This window comes from Prunus avium, chromosome 5 (assembly GCF_965620075.1).
Source record: "Prunus avium chromosome 5, drPruAviu1.hap1.1, whole genome shotgun sequence".
Lineage (NCBI taxonomy): Eukaryota > Viridiplantae > Streptophyta > Magnoliopsida > Rosales > Rosaceae > Prunus > Prunus avium.
Genome location: NC_142288.1, coordinates 12,203,664 through 12,224,106, shown reverse-complemented (window position 1 = coordinate 12,224,106; position 20,443 = coordinate 12,203,664). Strand labels below are relative to the sequence as shown.

At 40.8% G+C, this 20,443-nt stretch overlaps 2 protein-coding genes across 2 annotated transcripts; both read left to right on the top strand.

Moving 5' to 3' along the window:
• The first annotated feature begins 1,758 nt into the window (after nucleotides 1-1,758).
• On the top strand, nucleotides 1,759-19,783 carry LOC110758516 (alcohol acyl transferase 1 allele RGa-like). Its single transcript, XM_088253701.1, has 3 exons — nucleotides 1,759-1,764; nucleotides 14,392-15,218; nucleotides 18,818-19,783. Exons 1-3 carry the CDS (start codon nucleotides 1,759-1,761, stop codon nucleotides 18,930-18,932), a joined length of 948 nt encoding a protein of 315 aa, XP_088109827.1. The 3' UTR covers nucleotides 18,933-19,783.
• Nucleotides 15,841-17,994, top strand: LOC148294321 (uncharacterized). The gene is made up of 2 exons (XM_088253295.1): nucleotides 15,841-16,822; nucleotides 17,576-17,994. Exons 1-2 carry the CDS (start codon nucleotides 15,841-15,843, stop codon nucleotides 17,992-17,994), a joined length of 1,401 nt encoding a protein of 466 aa, XP_088109421.1.
• Nucleotides 19,784-20,443: the final 660 nt, after the last annotated feature.

Here is a 20,443-nt window from a genome sequence, read left to right as displayed (position 1 = left end):
AATGTAATTAAATTAAGAAAGTAAAAAACTAATTAAACAATGCAGCTATATCTACTTCCTCGTCTGGCAGCGGCTCGGAGGTCTGGACATTGTGGACAGGGGCAGAGGTTTGGTGGCCATGCGCAGACTTGGACGGGGGAACAAAAGACGGTACGGGAACGCCGGACTGGGCCATGGACTGTATAATCTGAGTCATCTGGGCCATCTGGGCTTCAAGCTGGGCCACTTTTGCTATCAAAACACTATTTGACTGCGTCGATGAACGGGGTCTAGGTTCCCGTCGTCGGGCATTCCCCATCCCTCGACAGTATGTCCCTGGCCGCCTCCCGAGTGTCTGATCCAAGGTTTCCATCAAGATCTGAAACCCCGCATCCTGTGGAGGAGCCACGGACTCGAGCGGCGTATCGGGAGGAAGCTGGGAGGCGGACTCCTGAAGAACCAACTGGCTCTTCTCCTTCATGGTCGTCTGTTTAATATAACATAAAATATTAATTAAAATTCATATAATAACCCTGAAACTTGAACGCGTAAGATAATAATTAAAATTAAAGACTACTTACATGAAGGGACTCCGCCAACTCATTCCCAGGTCGAACATAAACGTCGCCGAAGACGTCAATCTCTGGGAATTTGGACCCCTCCTAAATTGAACAAGAGAAGAAAAATGTTAGTACAAAAAAAAACAAATTAACATTAATGACATATTAAAAATTAAATAAAAACGACTTTATTATTACCCGACACCGCTCATCCATCCTATAGGAGAAGGGCCTGGAACCTGAATGGTGGAGAAGAGTCTTCTTCTCCCTATTGCCCTTATTTGCTTTAGCCATCTTCTGTTATACAAAAATTAAAACGTATTATTTGAAATTGAAATGAAATATTAAAAAATTAAATAAACATTAGTAAGAAACGTGTAATAATTTTGAACTTAATATAAAAAAAATACCACATAATCGGCCTCCTGAAAATGACCACAGAGCCACTCCCAACTATCCTCCCGCCCCTCAAGCTCCTTCGGGCAACCCTGCCGAAGAGCGGCCTGCGGATCATCAAATGCCTGAAAGTGGTGGTGCAGGTCGCTCTTCCACTGCTTGTACCTGTCAGCGAAGAGTCTGTTGATGTACCCCAACAACTCATCGTCGACGTTCTCTAAATTGTAGTTCATCTACAATAAATTAATTACATACATTAAATATTAAAAATATATAAAATTGGAAGGGAAAACAATTAAAATGTAGGATACATACCGACAGGTGTCCATGCATCTCGTTATGCACCGCATCAGGCATAACCTTCCAAGACTTCCATTTCATCGGACAATAGGTCCGAACGACTGAACCAACATCGTGCGCCAATGAGCTATGTTGGTCTGCCGTTGGGGCAGCCCGATGACGATCGTCGTATCTGATGTTGATACGAGAGTTGGTCACCCGGGTGACCTTCGACGTAGCCAACTGGCGACACGGTCCCCGGGTGTTCTTCTTGGCTGCAAAGAAATATGAAATTAATGTTAGTTAACAAATTTGACTAAAATATTGATACGAAACATCTGTAGTTGAAGGAAATCTTTACCTGGTCCGCTCGAAGTGGTGTCGGTGGTGCTGGAAATGCGATGACGCCGCCTGGCGCTAATAGGTTGCGCCACTGATGACTCTGATGACGCCGGTGCATGAGGGCCGATGGGACCCACTGGCAAGTCGGGAAACTGTGGTGGGGCAGAGGGAGGTGACGTCATAATCGGGGGAGGCAAACTACATGAAGGTATCCCCGTCTTATGACTTCTGCTGATTAGGTTTGACATCTTGCAATAAAAACAAGCACCAAAGTTTAAAAAAAATAGTTACTGTAATACAACAATCTAATAACAAATATAACATTTATTTCATTTCATTTAAAATAGGGTCAACGTCTAATAACAAATATAACAAATAAAACAAATAAAATATAACAAAAATATAAAACATTCTTCATTAATTATAAAACATAAAAATTATTCCAATTTAGGGTCATTATATAAACTAAGCTAACAAACATACAAATAAATCAAATTTACAAACATATAAACTAAGCATATTTTAACAATATTACAAATTTAATTAAAGTGTACGCTTTGCGATTTCGGAGTATCCGGGACTCCGATCCACAATCCGTTGAATCCTATACGATCCTAGACATACAAGGTACATCATACGTGAGTTTGAGTTTCATCCAATGGTCCGAACAAATCAAACCGTTAAATTGCACAATAGGCGAAATCCGTTCGATGCTGAAACGGTATCCAAATTGGAATCCGAACACACCTACGCGCTCATGACAACTAGGGGATCGCATTGGGACACAATGTGGTTTTGCTACATTTCCCTAGCGCCGCCACACGCGGCAGCAGCGCATGGATGTGAAAAAGCGATAACGATTGCTGGAAACATCTCAAAATGAAGGGCCAATCTTCCTACCCTAGGTTCAGGACATCGAATAGAGGCAGTTTTGTTCTCGGACATAGGCCAAAAAATGGCCGGAAGTGGCCGGAATTTCATCCCGAAATCCGGCCAAAATCTGAGTTACAAAATTAGACAACGTACGCTACAAATTTAACAAATCCTACCCAACCATCAGCTAGATAATAAAAAATAGAGGGAAAAGCATACCTCACTCATCAGATTTGGAGGCCGGAGGAGGGAGAACGAAGCCGGAGTTATTCGCCCAAAACCAGATGAACTCCCGCCGGTTTCTCGAAGCCAATCGTTGCGGCGGTGGCTCGGAAAGGGCTGAGTTCGTTGGCGGCGGCCGCCCGGTCGTTAACGTGGAGAGTTGAGGTGGTGGCCGGAGGAGAGAGAGAGAGAGAGAGAGAGAGAGAGAGAGAGAGAGAGAGAGAGAGAGAAGAGAGAGCGGTAGCGAGAATGAACCAGAAGGTCTGAAACTGTCGAATTATTAACAGACCTTTGCGCGACGAATCATAGACCCTTCGGCGCGCAAATCAGCAAAGGGCAAAACGAGCGTTTTGACTTAAAATTGGCGGTACCTTGCGCGACGGAAATATGCGCTGTCGCGTAAATATGAATTTTGCGCTACAAAATATCATCACAAGCGTCGCGCAAAGCCGTTGCAGTAGCGGCAATTGAACCGCCAAAATTTCACGACCTTGCGCGACGGGGTCACGAAAACATTGCGTCGCGTAAACATCATACCCTAAACCCTAAACCCTAAACCCTAAACCCTAAACCCTAAACCCTGAACCCTGAACCCTGATCACGAAAACCCTGAACGCCATCATCACATTGCGCGACGACAGTTACTCGTCGCATATAGTTTGGGCGACGACAATTACTCGTCGCGCCAATTGTGGTATAAAATTTTAAACAAATTGTTTTTTATGGCATACACATTCTACGAAACTAGTTTCAACGATCCAACCGTCAAACTTATTTGCTTATACTTAGAGATCGTATACACCAAAAATGGGAAAAAAAAAACTTATAGAGATCAAGTAACGGGACAAAAGTTTTCGACGGTTATAAAGGAAAAATCACGATTTAACGGTCAATTTTACTCTGATTTCGATAATTTTTTATGGATACAATCCTTCACCCAACATGAATCCAATGACATTATTTGATCTTCATTTCAAATTATTTACACTAGTGGATATCACAAAATCTTATGTTATACTTAAGGAGTTTATATATAAACTCTTAATAGTTAGTAACTATATTGTATGGATGACCTATGCATTATAGAAAACTTTTTTCATCGATCCAACCGTCACACTTGTTTGTTTCTACTTAGAGATCGTATACGCCAAAAATTGAAAAAAAAAAAGGTACATAGATCAGGTAACGGGACAAAAGTTTTCAACGGTTATAAAGGAAAAATCACGATTTAACGGTCAATTTTACCCCGATTTCGAAGATTTTTTACGGATACACTCCTTCACCCTATATGAATCCAATGACAGAGTTTGATCTTCATTTAAAACCCTTTATACTAGTGAATACTCAGTTTAAATTCCTAAGTGTCATGTATAGAAATATTTTTAAAAAAATTAAATTGGTTTACGCGATGAAGGAAAGTTTTCGCCTGTAAATAGTTTGCACAACAAACATTCTTCGTCGCGCAAATGTTATTGTGTCGAGGTATACTTAACTCGTCGCGCAAAGAGCACTTTTAAACTATTTCCTGCGCTTGTATTTTTAGGAAAATTAATCTTGCGAGACGAAGGTTTTTCGTCTCGCAAGGGTTAACTTAACGACGCTGTTATTATTCCGTCGCGCAAGTGACACTTCGAAACTATTCCGGGACACTTGTAAATTTTTTTGGAAAATTTGTCTTGCGAGACGGAGGTAATCGTCGCGCAAACGTGTCTGTGGCGACGTCAGATTAGTTATTCGTCGCGCAAAGGGTTGTTTTAAAAAAAAAAATTTATATTGACATTTAGTGTAAATATTTTTTTATACTATATTTATATTTACTGTATAGGCAAAAGATGATCACAACTTGTTTTAGGGGACGTGATAAAGCATATATTTATATGGTTTGGATATCATATATTTATATGATAAGTTATAGAATTGCCATTTTGTCATACTATATTTATATTTTGTCATACCTTTATTCAGTCGTCTTTTTACAAAACTCTATGCATATATGTGACGTTAATTAGGGAAAGTCACTGACACAAAGAGAAAACATGTACATTTCATTTCAGCATATATTTATAAGGTTTTGATATAACAAGTACATTTCATTACATTACAAATAAATTACATTATTCATCAGATGAACTATAATAACCTTCATTATCATCACTATCATCACTATCCGTCTCCCATTCTTCTTCCTCCTCCTCTTCCTCTTCCTCCTCCTCCTCCATAAGTACATCATCGTCGTTGTTCGGGCCCATGGTTGGATCGTATCGCGGAAGATCACCGAGGTCAATTATAATTGACTGAATTGGTATTTCTCTTGAAGACACTCCGTCAATCTGAAATGGTTCTTAAACAACATTTGTATCAAGAAGTGTATGTGCATCATTTTCCATGGAAGAGTCTAAACGTTGGTCAACTACGTCGACGTCGTTGTTAGATGGGTCTAGTTCTGGTATAGCATACACGTTCCTCTGATCCATATGCTGAACAACTTTCCAATCGTTCCCCGCTTTAGGGTCATTTAGATACACAACTTGTTTTGCCATGTTTGCCAAAATGTAAGGGTCGTCATCATACCAAGTTCTGCTCATGTTCACAGATAGTAACCCATGATCGATTTTAATACTTCCCTGCCTATTTGGGTTCGTATCAAACCATCGACACTTGAACATGATCACTTGGTATCGGTCTTTGTAAAGCAATTGCACGACAGTTGTGAGTTTGCCATAGAAATCAATGTCCGTACTTTCACCTCCACCTGAAACATGGACACCGCTGTTTTGCGTACACAACTTGTCATCTCGTGCAGTCCCTAAAAACTTGACGCCGTTAACATGGCAACCTGAGAACAATTCTGCTCGGAGTGGGCCGAATGCCAAGTTATATAACTCTTCAATATAAGTGGGGGAATTCTCTGATTTCAACTTATTCACCTAATATTATAAAAAAAACATTCGTATGTTAGTTTGGAAAAATATAATAGCACAATATATATATCAATTAGAAAACATTTATAACTTACATATTCCAAAAACCATTGTGGAAACAATTCACGGTGTTTCATGGAATACAAATGTGATGGATGTTCTCGCTTCATCATCTCTTCATGCTCATCTAAGTATGCCAATATCTCATCACAATTGTTCAATACGAACCAATGAGCTACCTCCATGTCATTTCTGGAAAACGATTCTCCTCGTACAGGATCTCCAAAGGGTCGTGCGCTTTGGGCAAAAACAGAAAGTTGCTCATTTCTCAGACATCCATCATTATTACGCTGAGGTCGATTGAAAGCCGTGTCCACATCCTTTAAATACATTCCACAGAAAGTAAGCGCCTCATATTGAACCCAAGCCTCTACAATTGATCCTTCGGGCTTCGCTTTGTTGCGTACGCTTTTTTTTAGCTCTCCGAGTAGCCTGCCAAAATAAAACGAAAAGATGCAAATTAGCAAGTAGGAAGCATGAGATAATGACATATACACAAATGATGATGATTATATACCTTTCTATTGGATACATCCAGCGATAGTTGACTGGACCAGCAAGCAATGCCTCTTCTGGCAAGTGAACCATCACGTGAATCATACTCGTGAAGAAAGCCGGAGGGAATATCATCTCAAACTTGCATAAGACTTGGACAATGTCATGGCGCAACTGATCAATGTCTATCTTTCGCAACGTTTTTGCCGTCAGTTGGGAAAAAAATCTGGACAACAGTATGATTGGCTTGACTACATCTTCCGGCAATAGGTGTCGAATCCCCACAGGAAGTAGGCGTTGCATAAACACATGGCAGTCGTGACTCTTGAGTCCAGTAAATTTACCCCCGTCAACCCTCGCGCAACGTGCGATATTAGAAGCATACCCGTTAGGAAACTTTATAGACGATATGAAGTGTAGAAACTCTTTGTTGTCATTCGGTTTCATGGAAAAAAATGCAAGATCCCGTATAGCTTTATCAGTGCCCCTTTTCAGCCATAAATCCTTTCGTATGCCCATTCTTTCCAAATCAAGACGAGCTTTCGGAGTGTCCTTTGTCTTACCCTTGATATCTAGAATCGTTCCCATCAATGTGTCAAACACATTTTTCTCAACATGCATAACGTCGAGATTGTGCCTCAATTTTAGTTTCACCAATATGGGAGCTCAAAAAACATAGACTTGTGCGTCCAGTTCATATGTGTAGCAGGTCTGGTCCAACTAACTGTTTTCCCGAACGAAGCAAAATCCAAACGGTTAAGCTGTTCCAAGATCTGATCACCGGACCATTCTCTAGGTTTTGCTCGACGCTCTTTGTTCCCGTCAAACTCTATGTCCTTCTCCCGCCACTCGTGGTCCCATGGCAACCATTTTCGATGCCCAAGGTAACACACTTTTCCAGCGTGCCAACCGGAAGTTACATCTTCCTTGCATACATGGCATGCCATATAACCCTTTGTGCTCCACCCCGAAACCATTGCATATGCGGGAAAATCATTCACAATCCACATAACTGCCGCCCGCAAAGTGAACATCTTCCTAGTAGATTTATCGTACGTGCGCACCCCGTTTGTCCATAAATCTTTGAGCTCATCAACCAACGGCCTTAAGTACACATCGATTGACCTGCTAGGATCCTCAGTTATCAAAACAGTCATCATCATGTACTCTTTTCTCATGCATTTCCAAGGCGGCAAATTATATGGAAATACGAAAATCGGCCAAGTGCTGTGGTGTTGGTTTAGAACCCCGTACGGATTGAATCCGTCAGTGGCAAGTCCCAACCTCACATTTCGGGGATCAGCAGCAAACTCTGGGAACGTTCGATCGAAATATTTCCATGCCTCCCCATCTGCAGGATGCCGCATCACATCGTCGTCTACCCGTTTTTCCTTATGCCATCTCATGTCTGTGGCAGTATGCGTCGACATATACAATCGCTGCAACCTTGGTTTCAGGGGCAGATAACGCATGACTTTTTCTGGAATCTTACTCATTCTATTCTAAGATGTCTGTTTGAACCTTGATTCATTGCATATAGGGCATGTATCCAACGTTTCATACTCTTTATAGAATAACATGCAATTTTTTTTGCAAGCGTGGATCTTTTCATAACCCAATCCAAGACCACTCAACATCTTCTGTGCCTGTCTGTGATCTTTCGGCAAACAATTGTCCGTTGGAAGCATTTTCTTGAAAACCCCCAAAAAGTAATCGAAACACAGGTTCGACATACGATACTTTATTTTCCCGTGCATTAGCTCCACAATCGCCGTCAGAACGGAAAAGCTCTCGCACCCCGGGTATAACTCTTGGTTGGCATTTCGTAACAGGTTTTCATACTGTTCGAACTCTGCACTGTCCATTGGTGTAGGCACATCATCTTCTCCTTCCTGAGTGCTGCTGGTCGAAGCAAATGGAAAAGCATCATTTATAATATCCCTGACTTGTTCATTAGGATCCACAATAGGTTCAACATTGTCCACTCTTGTGGCCCCTGAAGACGAAGCGATGTCTACTTGTTCCCCGTGATGGTTCCAAGTGTTGTATGTCTCAATCATTCCATTCCTTACTAAATGAAATCGAACTTGTTCAATTGTCTCCCACAACATGTTGTTACACCTCCTACAAGGACACCGGATTCTAGTTGCACCTGGGTTGTGTGTCCGTGCAAAGTCAATAAAATCCTCGATTCCATCCAAGTATTCTCCTGCGCACCTATTCGGGTTCTGTATCCACCTCCTGCTCATCTTTCCTGGAACCACAATCACAATACAACAATCATATTGTATTCGTACAAAATCTTTCCTTATGCCTCCGGTAAGGGCCCTATCCCATTCGGAAATGCATAGTCATGTCATGTAATTTACAGCTACATGAGATTAGATTTCGACGTGGATGAATTTCAGCAGCATCTCGGTATAGTTCTTGAGGTGTACCGTAGATATAAAATACCTACATACCACCGAAGAACGTACCGAGACAACACCGAAATCTCCACAATCGAAACCTAATCTTGTAGCTGTAAACTACGTGACATGACTATGCATTTCCAAACTGTCCAAAATATGGGACAATTCAAGAATTAATTGGACCGTAGTTGTGGTTTACCCACCCATGCGCGGTCCAACTAACCTCGAACGGGAACTAAGCTTTACAAAAAAAAAAATGTACAAAGTTAATTTCAATTAACTTCGTACATTAACGTACATGCATAATTTAACAACATATTATAAACATAATTTCATAAATCAATATAAATATAATGTAATAAATTTTATATTATAAAACAACGAAAATACCTTCTAAATCGTTCTCCACTAATCGCTAATCACATATAATATTCCTATATACAAAGAAATTAATGATGTTAGTATGAATTTACAGTAAAAATTTTATACTAACGATAAAAAATGCATACCCAATGACCGTATCAGAGGCAGAAGTAGCTCAACTCATAAACGAAATGAAAATGACGAGTTTTGTGGGCCGATAATGCTCGAGACAGACGCAGAAACAGCAGAGGACAGCAGAGGCAAACTGCAAATTTTTTTGCAGTTTGCCTCTGCCATGGACGTGCTGATCTTTGTATAGACGACGAGTTTGCGCGACGGATAGGTTTTATCGTCGCGCAAGATTCTGCCTTTGCGCGACGACAACAATTTTTTTCGTCGTACAATATCTGTTGCGCAAACCAGGTACTCGTCACGCAAAGGTTATTTCCCAGTCGCGCAAGGGTCCGTCGACATCGGTTTTTTGCGCGACGAAAAAGTGTTATCTGTCGCTTTGTCATTCGTCGCACAAACATTGCGCGACGAAATTCCTGTTGCTCAATCTGCCGTCGAGCAATTTTTTGGCGCGAAATGCTACCAACATTGCTCCTTTTTTCGCGCCTTTTTTTTGCGCGACGATAGATACTGTCGCGCAAAGTTCACCGCCAAATAAATTTTTTCACGCGTTTTCCGGACGTCTTTATGCGACGCTCTTTCTTCTTGTCACGCAAACATATTTTGCGCGACGAATTATTTTGTCGCCCAGTTTTGCGCTACGATTTCTGTTACCCGTCGCACGAAAGTATTTTGCGCGACGAATTATCCGTCGTCGCTCAAAAAGTCGTCGCGCAAAGACTAAAATGTAGTAGTGATTTCCGACTCAAGTAATTTTTTCAAAAGGCAATCTTTGTTGGAATATCTAAAAGATAAAGGTTATTCGTAGCAATGGTCCCTCAACTATACTTGAAGTTACATTTTGGTCACTCAACTCAAATATTAGTTGCAGAGGTCACTCAATTGGGTGTTGTGTTGCACCATTAGTCCCTATCGTCAAGTTTGTGACTTTTTCTGTTTAAAATGATAACATGACAAGCATCTCTTAGATTATTGATGGGCAAATGTGACTTTTCAGTTAGGATTCACTACTACAAAAATTGACATAGACGACGGGGAAACGCCGTCGTCTTTTTCTTTTTCAAACCGTCGTTAAATCGACAGTCGTCTTTTTGAAAGTCAAACTACGACGGTAATTCACCGTCGTCTATTATATGTAAAAACGACGGTTTTTAAAAGAACCGTCGTCTATTACATGTAAAGACGACACTTTTTCTGAAAAAACCGTCATTATTGAATGTAAAGACGACACTTTTTTTTTATAGAACCGTCGTCTATTAAATATAAAGACGACACTTTTTCTGAAAAAACCGTCGTCTATTTAATGTAAAGACGACACTTTTTCTGAAAAAACCGTCGTCTATTTAAATGTAAAGACGACACTTTTTCTGAAAAAAACCGTCGTCTATTTAATGTAAATACGACACTTTTTCTGAAAAATCGTCGTCTATTTAAATGTAAAGATGACACTTTTTCTGAAAAAACCGTCGTTTATTATATCCAAAGTCGTCTATTAAATCTAAAAAAGACGGTTTTGTTCCAAAAAATCGCCGTTTATTATCTGTAAAAATGATGTACTAATTTCATTTTAGATATCCTAAAAAATTATTTCTTTCATAAAACTTGAAGATTCAATTGTAATTACATTGTTTACCAATCTTGATTCCTACTATATCCATACAAAATACCATATTTATAACATTATAACCTATAATTACAAAATACCATGTCCAAAGCATTAACCTATGGTTGTTGTATCTTCCACAATTTGTACTTGTTCTCCACATTCAGCTATCATCTTGGAGTAGTGTTCTAAGTCATCTTGGTCAAATGGATCTTATATTCTTCTAAGTTGTCATCTTGGCCTTTGAGCTGCACTTGATATAAGCTGCAGCACCTATTTGCCATGTCATCTTACCTGAGCAATCAAAAATCACAATAAGATTACATTATCTTGCTGTCATTTTAACTAACAAAAAATATGCATAAGCTTATGCAGGAAAAGTTTATTTGTAACACAATACAGAAGAACATTTTGACTAACTTAGAGTTTCTTTTGTGACGTGGATGGCGAGCTCACCAAGAAGGCGCGATGGAGATCTGTCATCGAACCTCAAGCGACATCGAAGACCAAATCTGATGTTCTAGGATTTTCCCATCTCGCAAGGTCTCTAGATCTGTTTTCAAGGTCATCTTAACTAACACAAAATATGCATCATCTATACAAGCATAAGCTTATGCAGGAAAAGTTCATTTGTAACACAATACAGAAGAACATTTTGACTAACTTAGAGTTGCTTCTGTGACGTGGATGGCGAGAGCTCACCAAGAAGGCGTGATGGAGATCTGTCATCGAACCTCAGGAGACATCGAAGACCAGATCTGATGTTCTAGGATTTTCCCATCTCGCAAGGTCTCTAGATATGTTTTCAAGGACATCGTCGTCGTTGACTGTGCATATGGCGTCGATGGCGGCTAGTGATGACTGATGCGAAGAACGATGGCATTGATGGCGTCGCTGCGTCGATGGCGTTGACGGCGTCGCTGCTTCGATGGCGTCGATGGGTGGTAGGTACGTATGAGGAGTAGAAAGGTGAGAGATGGAGTGTTTCAGATAGCTCAGGAGGGTTTCAAGAAGAGAGGAGCTCAGGAGGTTTCAAGGAGGGAGAGATAAAGTTTTCAGAGACGGGGGAAAATCTGAAAATTTGTCGAGCGCAAATTCACTTAAGTGGCCTTTTTTTAGCGTGTTTTAAAAGACGACGCTTGTTAATGAGAGATAAGGTTTTCAAAGACGGGGGAAATTTTGAAAATTTGTCGAGCGCGAATTCACTTAAGCGGCCTTTTTTTAGCGTGTTTTAAAAGACGACGCTTTTTATAAAAAAATCGTCATCTTTACATATAATAGACGACCCTTTTTAAAAAAAAACCGTCATCTTTACATATAATAGACGACCCTTTTCATAAAAAACCGTCGTCTTTACATAATCCGTCATTCGTTTGTTTTAAAATTAAGTCGTTTATTATGATTTACAACGTCTTTAATTTCTTAATGCCGACGTGGTTTGTGGGTTTTATTAATAATATTTTATTCTATTTAATTCGAAATATTCATAATAAATTTAAAATAAATCCAAAAAATGAAATGTCAACTCCTATGAAGTCATTGAGATATTTTCTTCCCCCTTAAGCTTTAAAAAATTAAGTTTGAGTTATACAAATTTAAAATTACCACAAAAAAGAAAAATGTTTTCATGAGTCACAACATCACTTATACTTTAATGGTTTAGGGTTTAGGGTTTAGGGGGATAAAGGTTTATTTTTGGGGTTTAGGGTTTATGGTTAATATATATTAGGCTGTAAAACCATAATCCCTTTTCTAAAATTATTTAAACATATATATATAATTTAGGGTTTATATTTTATGGTTTAGGGTTTAGGGTTTAGGGTTTAGGGTATAGATGTAATAAGCGTCATGTTTATTTATATTGTTAACGACGGTTTTTTTGTTTTCCGTCGATGATTATCGAAGAGCGCATTTCTAAACCATGATTTCTTTAAAATGACGTTGTACACACATAACAACGTCATAGTTTTTTAAAAAGTGACGTAAAAAGTTTTTCAAACGACGCTATTTTTCAAACCGTCTTCTTTACATATAATAGACAACCTTTTTATTAAAAAACCGTCGTCTTTACATATAATAGACGACCCTTTTTATAAAAAAACCGTCGTCTTTACATATAATAGACGACCCTTTTTATAAAAAAACCGTCGTCTTTACTTATAATAAACGACCCTTTTTTATAAAAAATCGTCGTCTTTACATATAATAGACGACCCTTTTTATATGAAAACTGTCGTCTTTACTTCATAATAGACGACCCTTTTTATATGAAAACCGTCGTCTTTACATATAATAGACGACCCTTTTTTATAAAAAAACCGTCGTCTTTACATATAATAGACGACCCTTTTTATAAAAAACCGTCGTCTTTACATATAATAGACGACATTTTTTATAAAAAACCGTCGTCTTTACTTATAATAGACGACAATTCTTTCAAAACAACCATGTCTTTACCAAAAAAAGGACACTTGATTTTTAAAAGACGACGCTTGTCATACCTGCTGTCGTTGTTTTTTTGTCAGATTTTAACTCTAAAGAAAAGCTTTTTAATAAGATGACGCTTTTTTATTTGTGTGCGTCGTTATAAAAAAATTCTCAACAGTATCTCCATTTTTTAGTTGTTTAAGTCACTTATCCACGACGGTTTTTTGTTACCGTCGTCTTTTTAAAAACAACGACGGTTTTTTGTTCTACCGTCGTCTTTTTCTGGTCGTCTTTTGCCCTTTTTGTAGTAGTGATTATTTGTAGCAATGATCCCTCAACTATAATTGGAGTTACATTTTGGTCACTCAACTCCAAAATAGTTACAGAGGTTACTCAATTAGGTGTTGTGTTGCACCATTAGTCCCTGCCGTTAGAGAAACTTGACGGTATGGACTAATGGTGCAACACAACACCCAATTGAGTGACCTCTACAAATAACCCAAAATATAAACAGTTCAATCCCTCAACTAAAGTTTTCTGTATATTATATATATTCAACATAATAATTTTAGTTTACGTGAGATATTTAGTTACAAATAGATGTAAATGAACGCAATGGTAGTAGTATTGTCACTGATGCATTACTTTACAACAGAATCAAAAAATAATTCTAGTTTATCGGTGGCTGAAACAGTTTTTGTTCTTATATGTTGTTTATAACATATAAATTTATTTTTTCACTAATTTTAGACTCAGTTGCGAACTTTTTTGGATTGATCTTGATGAGTTTTTCTTTTTAGAAGTATAAAATTATCATTAAAAACAAGGAGATTCACTATTATACCCAATATAGGAATCCAAATTATAAAAAAACCCTATATGAAATGGACTTTAGAAACACACCCAAAACTCATTTACAACATAACAAAAAGGCTTTTAACTTGTTTTAAATTACAAAACTGCCATTGATTTCTTAAAACAAACCCAACCCCAAAACCACATAAAAAAGTCCAAAACACTCAATAGGGCATTAAAGTAATTTAATAATCAAAATTCAATTCAATAGGGCCAGCTGTCAGTTTTTGGGTGTTTTTTGGTTTGTTTATAGAAATTAAATAGTGTAGGGTTTATTTATAGTTTTAGTGCTAAGAATGGGTTCTCTAAAAAGAAACATGTAGCATGAGAAAACAAACTTGTGTGCATGTAATTCTGGAAAACACTTCATTGTTCAATTCTTAAATTTCATCCAAACTTTTGTTTTGAGATTGTTAAAGGAAATTGTATTGTTTATTAATTCATCGGAAAGTATTTTCAATTATATATGGCAGGTGACCCGTCTGAAATGTGGAGGTTTCATATTTGCATTACGTCTAAACCACACATTGTGTGACGCAGTAGGGTTGGGCCAGTTCTTGAACGCAGTTGGGGAGATAGCTCGAGGAGCAAATGCGCCATCAATTCCACCAGTATGGGAACGAGAGCTCTTGAATGCCCGAGATCCACCCAGAGTTACATACACGCATCACGAATACGGGGACCAAAATATTTCTCAAGGCTCTGTCATTGCCTGTAAAGATCAGCAAGACCTGGTCCAGAAATGTTTGTATTTTGGTCCTGAGGAGATAAGGGCTGCTAGAAAACATCTTCCACCACACCTCACTTGCTCCACATTTGAGCTGATAACAGCTTGTACGTGGAAGTGCCGCACAATTGCACTCGCAATGGATCCAGACGAGGTTGTTCGTCTTTCATTGGTCGTCAATGCACGTGGAAAGCGCAACAATGTAGTTCTTCCTTTGGGATTCTATGGCAATGGAATTGGATTCCCAGGTGTGGTTTCGACGGCTGAGCTTTTATGTCAAAATCCATTGGGTTACGCGGTGGACTTGGTGAAGGAGGCCAAGTATAAAATGAACCAAGATTACATAAAATCAGTCGCGGATCTTTTAGTGTTGCGGGGATGGCCGCCGCTTAAATTGGCAGGGAATAACTTCATACTTTCGGACAACACACGTACCGGTGTGGGAGAGGTTGATTTCGGATGGGGGAAGCCGATAATTGCTGGACCTGCCAAGTCCGTGAATTTGATTAGCTTCTATGTTCGAGACAGCAACCAAAAAGAGAAATATAGGATTCTGGTACCAGTGTGCTTACTGTTGACGTGAGTCTCCTAATTAATCAAGGAGAATTATTTCCTTGATTAATTAAGGGATTTACTTTCCCATTCCATTTAGTTGACAAATCTGTGTATAATTAGGAGATACTTTCCTAATTCCTGATAGTATCTTATTCCTTGTAAAGCACTCTGTAAACCTATATATATACCTCCTTATGGAGAAGAATAAACAATCTGAACATATTGAAAACCCATATTCATATTTTAGCATGGTATCAGAGCAATCGATCCTAGGTTGTCTCTAAATCCTCGTATTGAATTTCTCGAACCCGTATCCTCGTATCCTGAATCCCTGAATCCTGAATCCTGAATCCTGAATCCCGAAACCCTGAATCCTGAAACTCTGAATCCTGAATCCCTGAATCCCTCGTATCCTGAATCCCTGAATCCTGAATCCTGAATCCTGAATCCCGAAACCCTGAATCCTGAAACTCTAAATCCTGAATCCCGAAACCCCAAACACACCCCGAAACCCTCAAACACTCTGAATCCCTGAATCCTGACTCCTGAATCCCGGAACCCTGAATCCTGAAACTCTGACCCCTGAATCCCTAAAACCCTAAACACACCCCGAAACCCTACCTCTTTTCCTTCCGCTGCCATGGATATCGTTTCCCAAACCACCGAATCCACTTCCTCATCCCCCCAAATTGTTACTATTCAGAGTGACAACGCTCCGTTTCCTACCGGCATCACCTTGACCGAGACCAATTATGCCTTATGGTCTCAGGTCATGGAGTTACGTATTGCTAGTCGCGAAAAATTGGGGTATCTCACCGGCGACACTCCGCAGCCCCCTAAGTCCTCCTCCACTTACAACCAATGGTGTACGGCGAACTTTCGGGTCAAAGGGTGGCTCATCGACTCCATGTCTCCAGACTTAATGGGTCGGTTCATCCGTTTTAGTACCGCCAAGGAAATCTGGGATGCCGTGAAGAAAACCTACTTTGATGGGGGGGATGAAACTTTTCTGTTTGATCTCAATAAACGGGCGTTCACCATTAAACAGAATGGTGCTCCCGTCCACAAATACTACAGCCAACTGCAGACCATCTTTCAGGAGATTGATCATCGCACCCCGAATCGCATGCACTGTGACGCCGACATCACTGAGCGCCAGACTGAACTGGATCGTCTTCGTGTTCACCTTTTCCTTGCCGGGCTCGATCCTCAGTTTGATCAAGTCCGGGGGGAGATCCTGCGCAAAGACCCCAAATTGGATCTTGACCAAACTTTTGCATATGTACGTCGCGAAGCTCAACAACGACTGATCATGGCCAGTACTCCAGACACTGCGGTTCTGGCCACTCAACGTCCGAGGGGCCCTCCACCCTCTACCGGTGGCGCTTCTCAGACTCAGAACACAAGCTCTCGTCCAGAAACCAAATGCACTCATTGTGGTGGGAACAAACATAATCGTGCTCGCTGTTATGAACTAATTGGGTACCCGGATTGGTGGGACCACTCCAAAGCTCCTCGCAAGAATAGGAGCACCTCCCTTCACACATCTTCCATCACGGATCCTGTCCGTCCTGCTGCTCCACCTGCACCGGCTCCTGCCTCTGCCTCTGTAGCTACATCAGGTACCCAAGGTTATGTTTTGCATAGTTCCTCAAAGAAACACACATGGGTCATTGACACCGGAGCCACTGATCACATGACCTTTGATCCGGGACAAATTATTTTTCATACACCGCCTTCTCAATCGGTGGTGTCTAATGCCAATGGTACCCCCTCCCCGGTGATTGGGGAGGGTTCCCTCTCTCTCTCTGACTCCCTCACTTTGGATTCTGTGTTGATTGTTCCATCCTTACATCATAATCTCTTGTCTGTTGCCCAAATTACTACGGCTTTGAATTGCATTGTAACCTTTTGGCCTACTCATTGTGTTTTTCAGGACATTCTCAGCAGCAAGACGATTGGTTGTGGTACTAGGAGGGGCAAACTCTACTATTTGGACCTGGCATCTGACAGTGAAGCCAGCCTCAGTCAAGCTTACAAAATTGGGGGGACGAGTGTTGAGAAGAAAACTTCCGAAGTATGGTTATGGCATCGCCGTCTTGGACATGCTTCGTTTGGATATTTACAGAAGCTATTTCCTTCATTATTTTCAGATTTAGAGAGTTCTAGTTTTAAGTGTGACATTTGTGAACTGGCCAAGAGCCATCGTGTTCCCTTTCCCTTAAGTTCCAATAAAAGTTTAATTCCTTTTTCCCTTGTTCATTCTGATGTTTGGGGCCCTTCTAAAATTACCACTCCCGGGGGAGCTAGATGGTTTGTCACGTTCATTGATGATTGCACACGCATGACCTGGGTTTCCCTTCTCAAAACTAAAGGGGAAGTCAGTTCCAAGTTTCAACAGTTTTATCACATGGTGGAGACACAATTTCATACCCGAATTCAGGTTCTTCGGTCTGACAATGGCGGGGAATTTCTCAACCATGATCTTAATGAGTTCTTCCAAGCTCACGGTATCATCCATCAACGCTCATGCCCGTCCACTCCTCAACAGAATGGTGTGGCTGAACGAAAGAATCGACACTTACTGGAAGTAGTTCGTGCATCCCTCTTTGGTGCAAATATGCCTCGGTCTTTTTGGGGCGAAGCCGTCCTTTCTGCGGCTTACCTTATCAATCGGATTCCCTCTAGTATTCTCCAATTCCGAACCCCCCTTCAAACACTCCAACACCATAGCTCACGGTATCATCCATCAACGCTCATGCCCGTCCACTCCTCAACAGAATGGTGTGGCTGAACGAAAGAATCGACACTTACTGGAAGTAGTTCGTGCATCCCTCTTTGGTGCAAATATGCCTCGGTCTTTTTGGGGCGAAGCCGTCCTTTCTGCGGCTTACCTTATCAATCGGATTCCCTCTAGTATCCTCCAATTCCGAACCCCCCTTCAAACACTCCAACACCATAGCCAAATACCTCCCACCCAAAACCTGGAACCCCGCATATTTGGTTGTGTGATCTTTGTCCACTTACATGATCACCAACGCGGCAAATTAGATCCCCGTGCCGACAAGTGTGTGTTCATTGGGTATGCACCTCATCAGAAAGGTTACCGGTGTTATCATCCGCCGAGTCAGAAAGTATATACTTCCATGGATGTTGCGTTCCGGGAACAGGAGAGCTATTTTTTGGATGCCCCGGAGGATCCTTCTCACATTTCTGAATTTTTTACTCCAGCCATTTTTCCAGATTCGTTCCAGACTCAGAACGACCGGTCGTCGATCTATAGCAACCGGTCGCCCGACGAAAACGACCGGTCGCCAGATGAAAACGACCGGTCGCAAACGACTCTGCCTGAAAGCGACCGGTCGCCAGATGAAAACGACCGGTCGCCCGACGAAAACGACCGGTCGCCAGATGAAAACGACCGGTCGCAAACGACTCTGCCTGAAAGCGACCGGTCGCCAGATGAAAACGACCGGTCGCAAACGACTCTGCCTGAAAGCGACCGGTCGCTAGATGAAAACGACCGGTCGCCCACGACTCTGCCTGAAAACGACCGGTCGCCTGACCCTGACGACCGGTCGCTCCCCCCAGTTTTTGCTGAAATTGTTCCGCTTCAGTCCGATCCCAGCCATCACACTCAGGAGGAGAGAATTGAAGAGTTTATGCCCGCTCCGGAAAATTCTTCAGCTCCAGTACCACACCAATCATCTGCTGAGGACGTCATTCAGGTAACTTCTCTACCTGAAACTGATAACATTAATGAAATAACTGATTGCATTTCAGAAGGCGCAGAGCCTACATATCAGATTCCAAAAAGGAAGAATCGTGGTAAACCCCCAGTACACTACGAAGCAGATATTAATGCAAAGGGGAAATATCCCATCAACAATTATGTATCTCTCACCAGATTATCTGAGTCACGGGTACACTTTGTGAAGCAGTTAGCCGAAATACCTGTTCCCAACAGTGTAACTGAAGCACTAGAAGATCAAAAATGGAAAGAAGCCATGAATGAAGAAATGCGAGCTCTCCAGAAGAATGGCACATGGGAACTCGTGCCATTACCTCATGGAAAGAAGACAGTGGGATGCAGATGGATCTATACTGTGAAACTCAAGGCAGATGGATCTGTTGAAAGATATAAAGCTAGATTGGTGGCAAAGGGATACACACAGAGATATGGGATAGACTACCAAGAAACCTTTGCCCCAGTAGCCAAGATCAAAACTATCAGAATCCTCCTGTCTCTAGCAGCAAATCTCGATTGGCCATTACATCAGTTTGATGTAAAAAATGCATTCTTACATGGAGACCTGGAAGAAGAAGTATATATGGACTTACCACCAGGATGTAACTTCACTCATGACAAAGGGAATCAAGTTTGCAAGCTCAAAAAGTCATTGTATGGGTTAAAGCAGTCTCCCAGGGCATGGTTTGGTAGATTCACTAAATCCATGAAGTTTTTTGGATATACACAGAGTAATGCGGATCACACTTTGTTCCTGAAGCGTGATGGAAAGAAACTTACCGCACTGATTGTTTATGTGGATGACATAGTTGTGACTGGAAACGACACAGGAGAGCAATTGAAACTACAGAAGTATTTGTCTCAGGAATTTGAGATTAAGGATTTAGGTGATCTGAAGTACTTTCTTGGAATTGAAGTAGCAAGGTCCGCAAATGGTATATTTCTGTCACAGAGGAAATATGTATTGGATCTACTTGCTGAAACAGGATTGCTTGGATGTAAGCCTGCTGACACACCAATCGAGATGAATCACAAGTTGTGTGAAGGTATGGATCAAGAACCAACCAATAAGGAACAGTACCAACGCCTTGTTGGAAGGTTAATATATTTAGCCCACACAAGACCAGATATTGCATATGCTGTGAGTGTGGTTAGTCAGTTTATGCATTCACCCAGTGTGTCTCATAGGAATGCAGTTGATCGAATCTTAAGGTATTTAAAGTTAGCCCCTGGAAAAGGATTAATGTTCTCAAAAAATAGAGATCTTGAAGTTGTGGGATATACAGATGCTGATTGGGCTAGATCCATTACTGACAGACGCTCTACTTCAGGCTACTTCACCTTCGTGGGAGGTAATCTAGTAACTTGGCGGAGTAAAAAACAAAATGTGGTTTCTCGGTCTAGTGCAGAAGCAGAGTATCGAGGAATGGCTCATGGAGTTTGTGAATTGCTATGGATCAGAAGACTCTTGACAAAACTGGGTTTCAAGCCAGGA

What these genes read in the sequence shown, in the direction of transcription:
- LOC110758516 (XM_088253701.1), top strand. An exon ending in CTGGTACCAGTGTGCTTACT is followed by an intron (nt 15,219 to 18,817) that starts GTTGACGTGAGT and finishes GTTCCGCTTCAG; the next exon opens with TCCGATCCCAGCCATCACAC.
- LOC148294321 (XM_088253295.1), top strand. Translation starts at nt 15,841, where the DNA reads ATGGATATCGTTTCCCAAACCACCGAATCCACTTCCTCATCCCCCCAA. An exon ending in TGCCTCTGTAGCTACATCAG is followed by an intron (nt 16,823 to 17,575) that starts GTACCCAAGGTT and finishes TCAAAACTAAAG; the next exon opens with GGGAAGTCAGTTCCAAGTTT.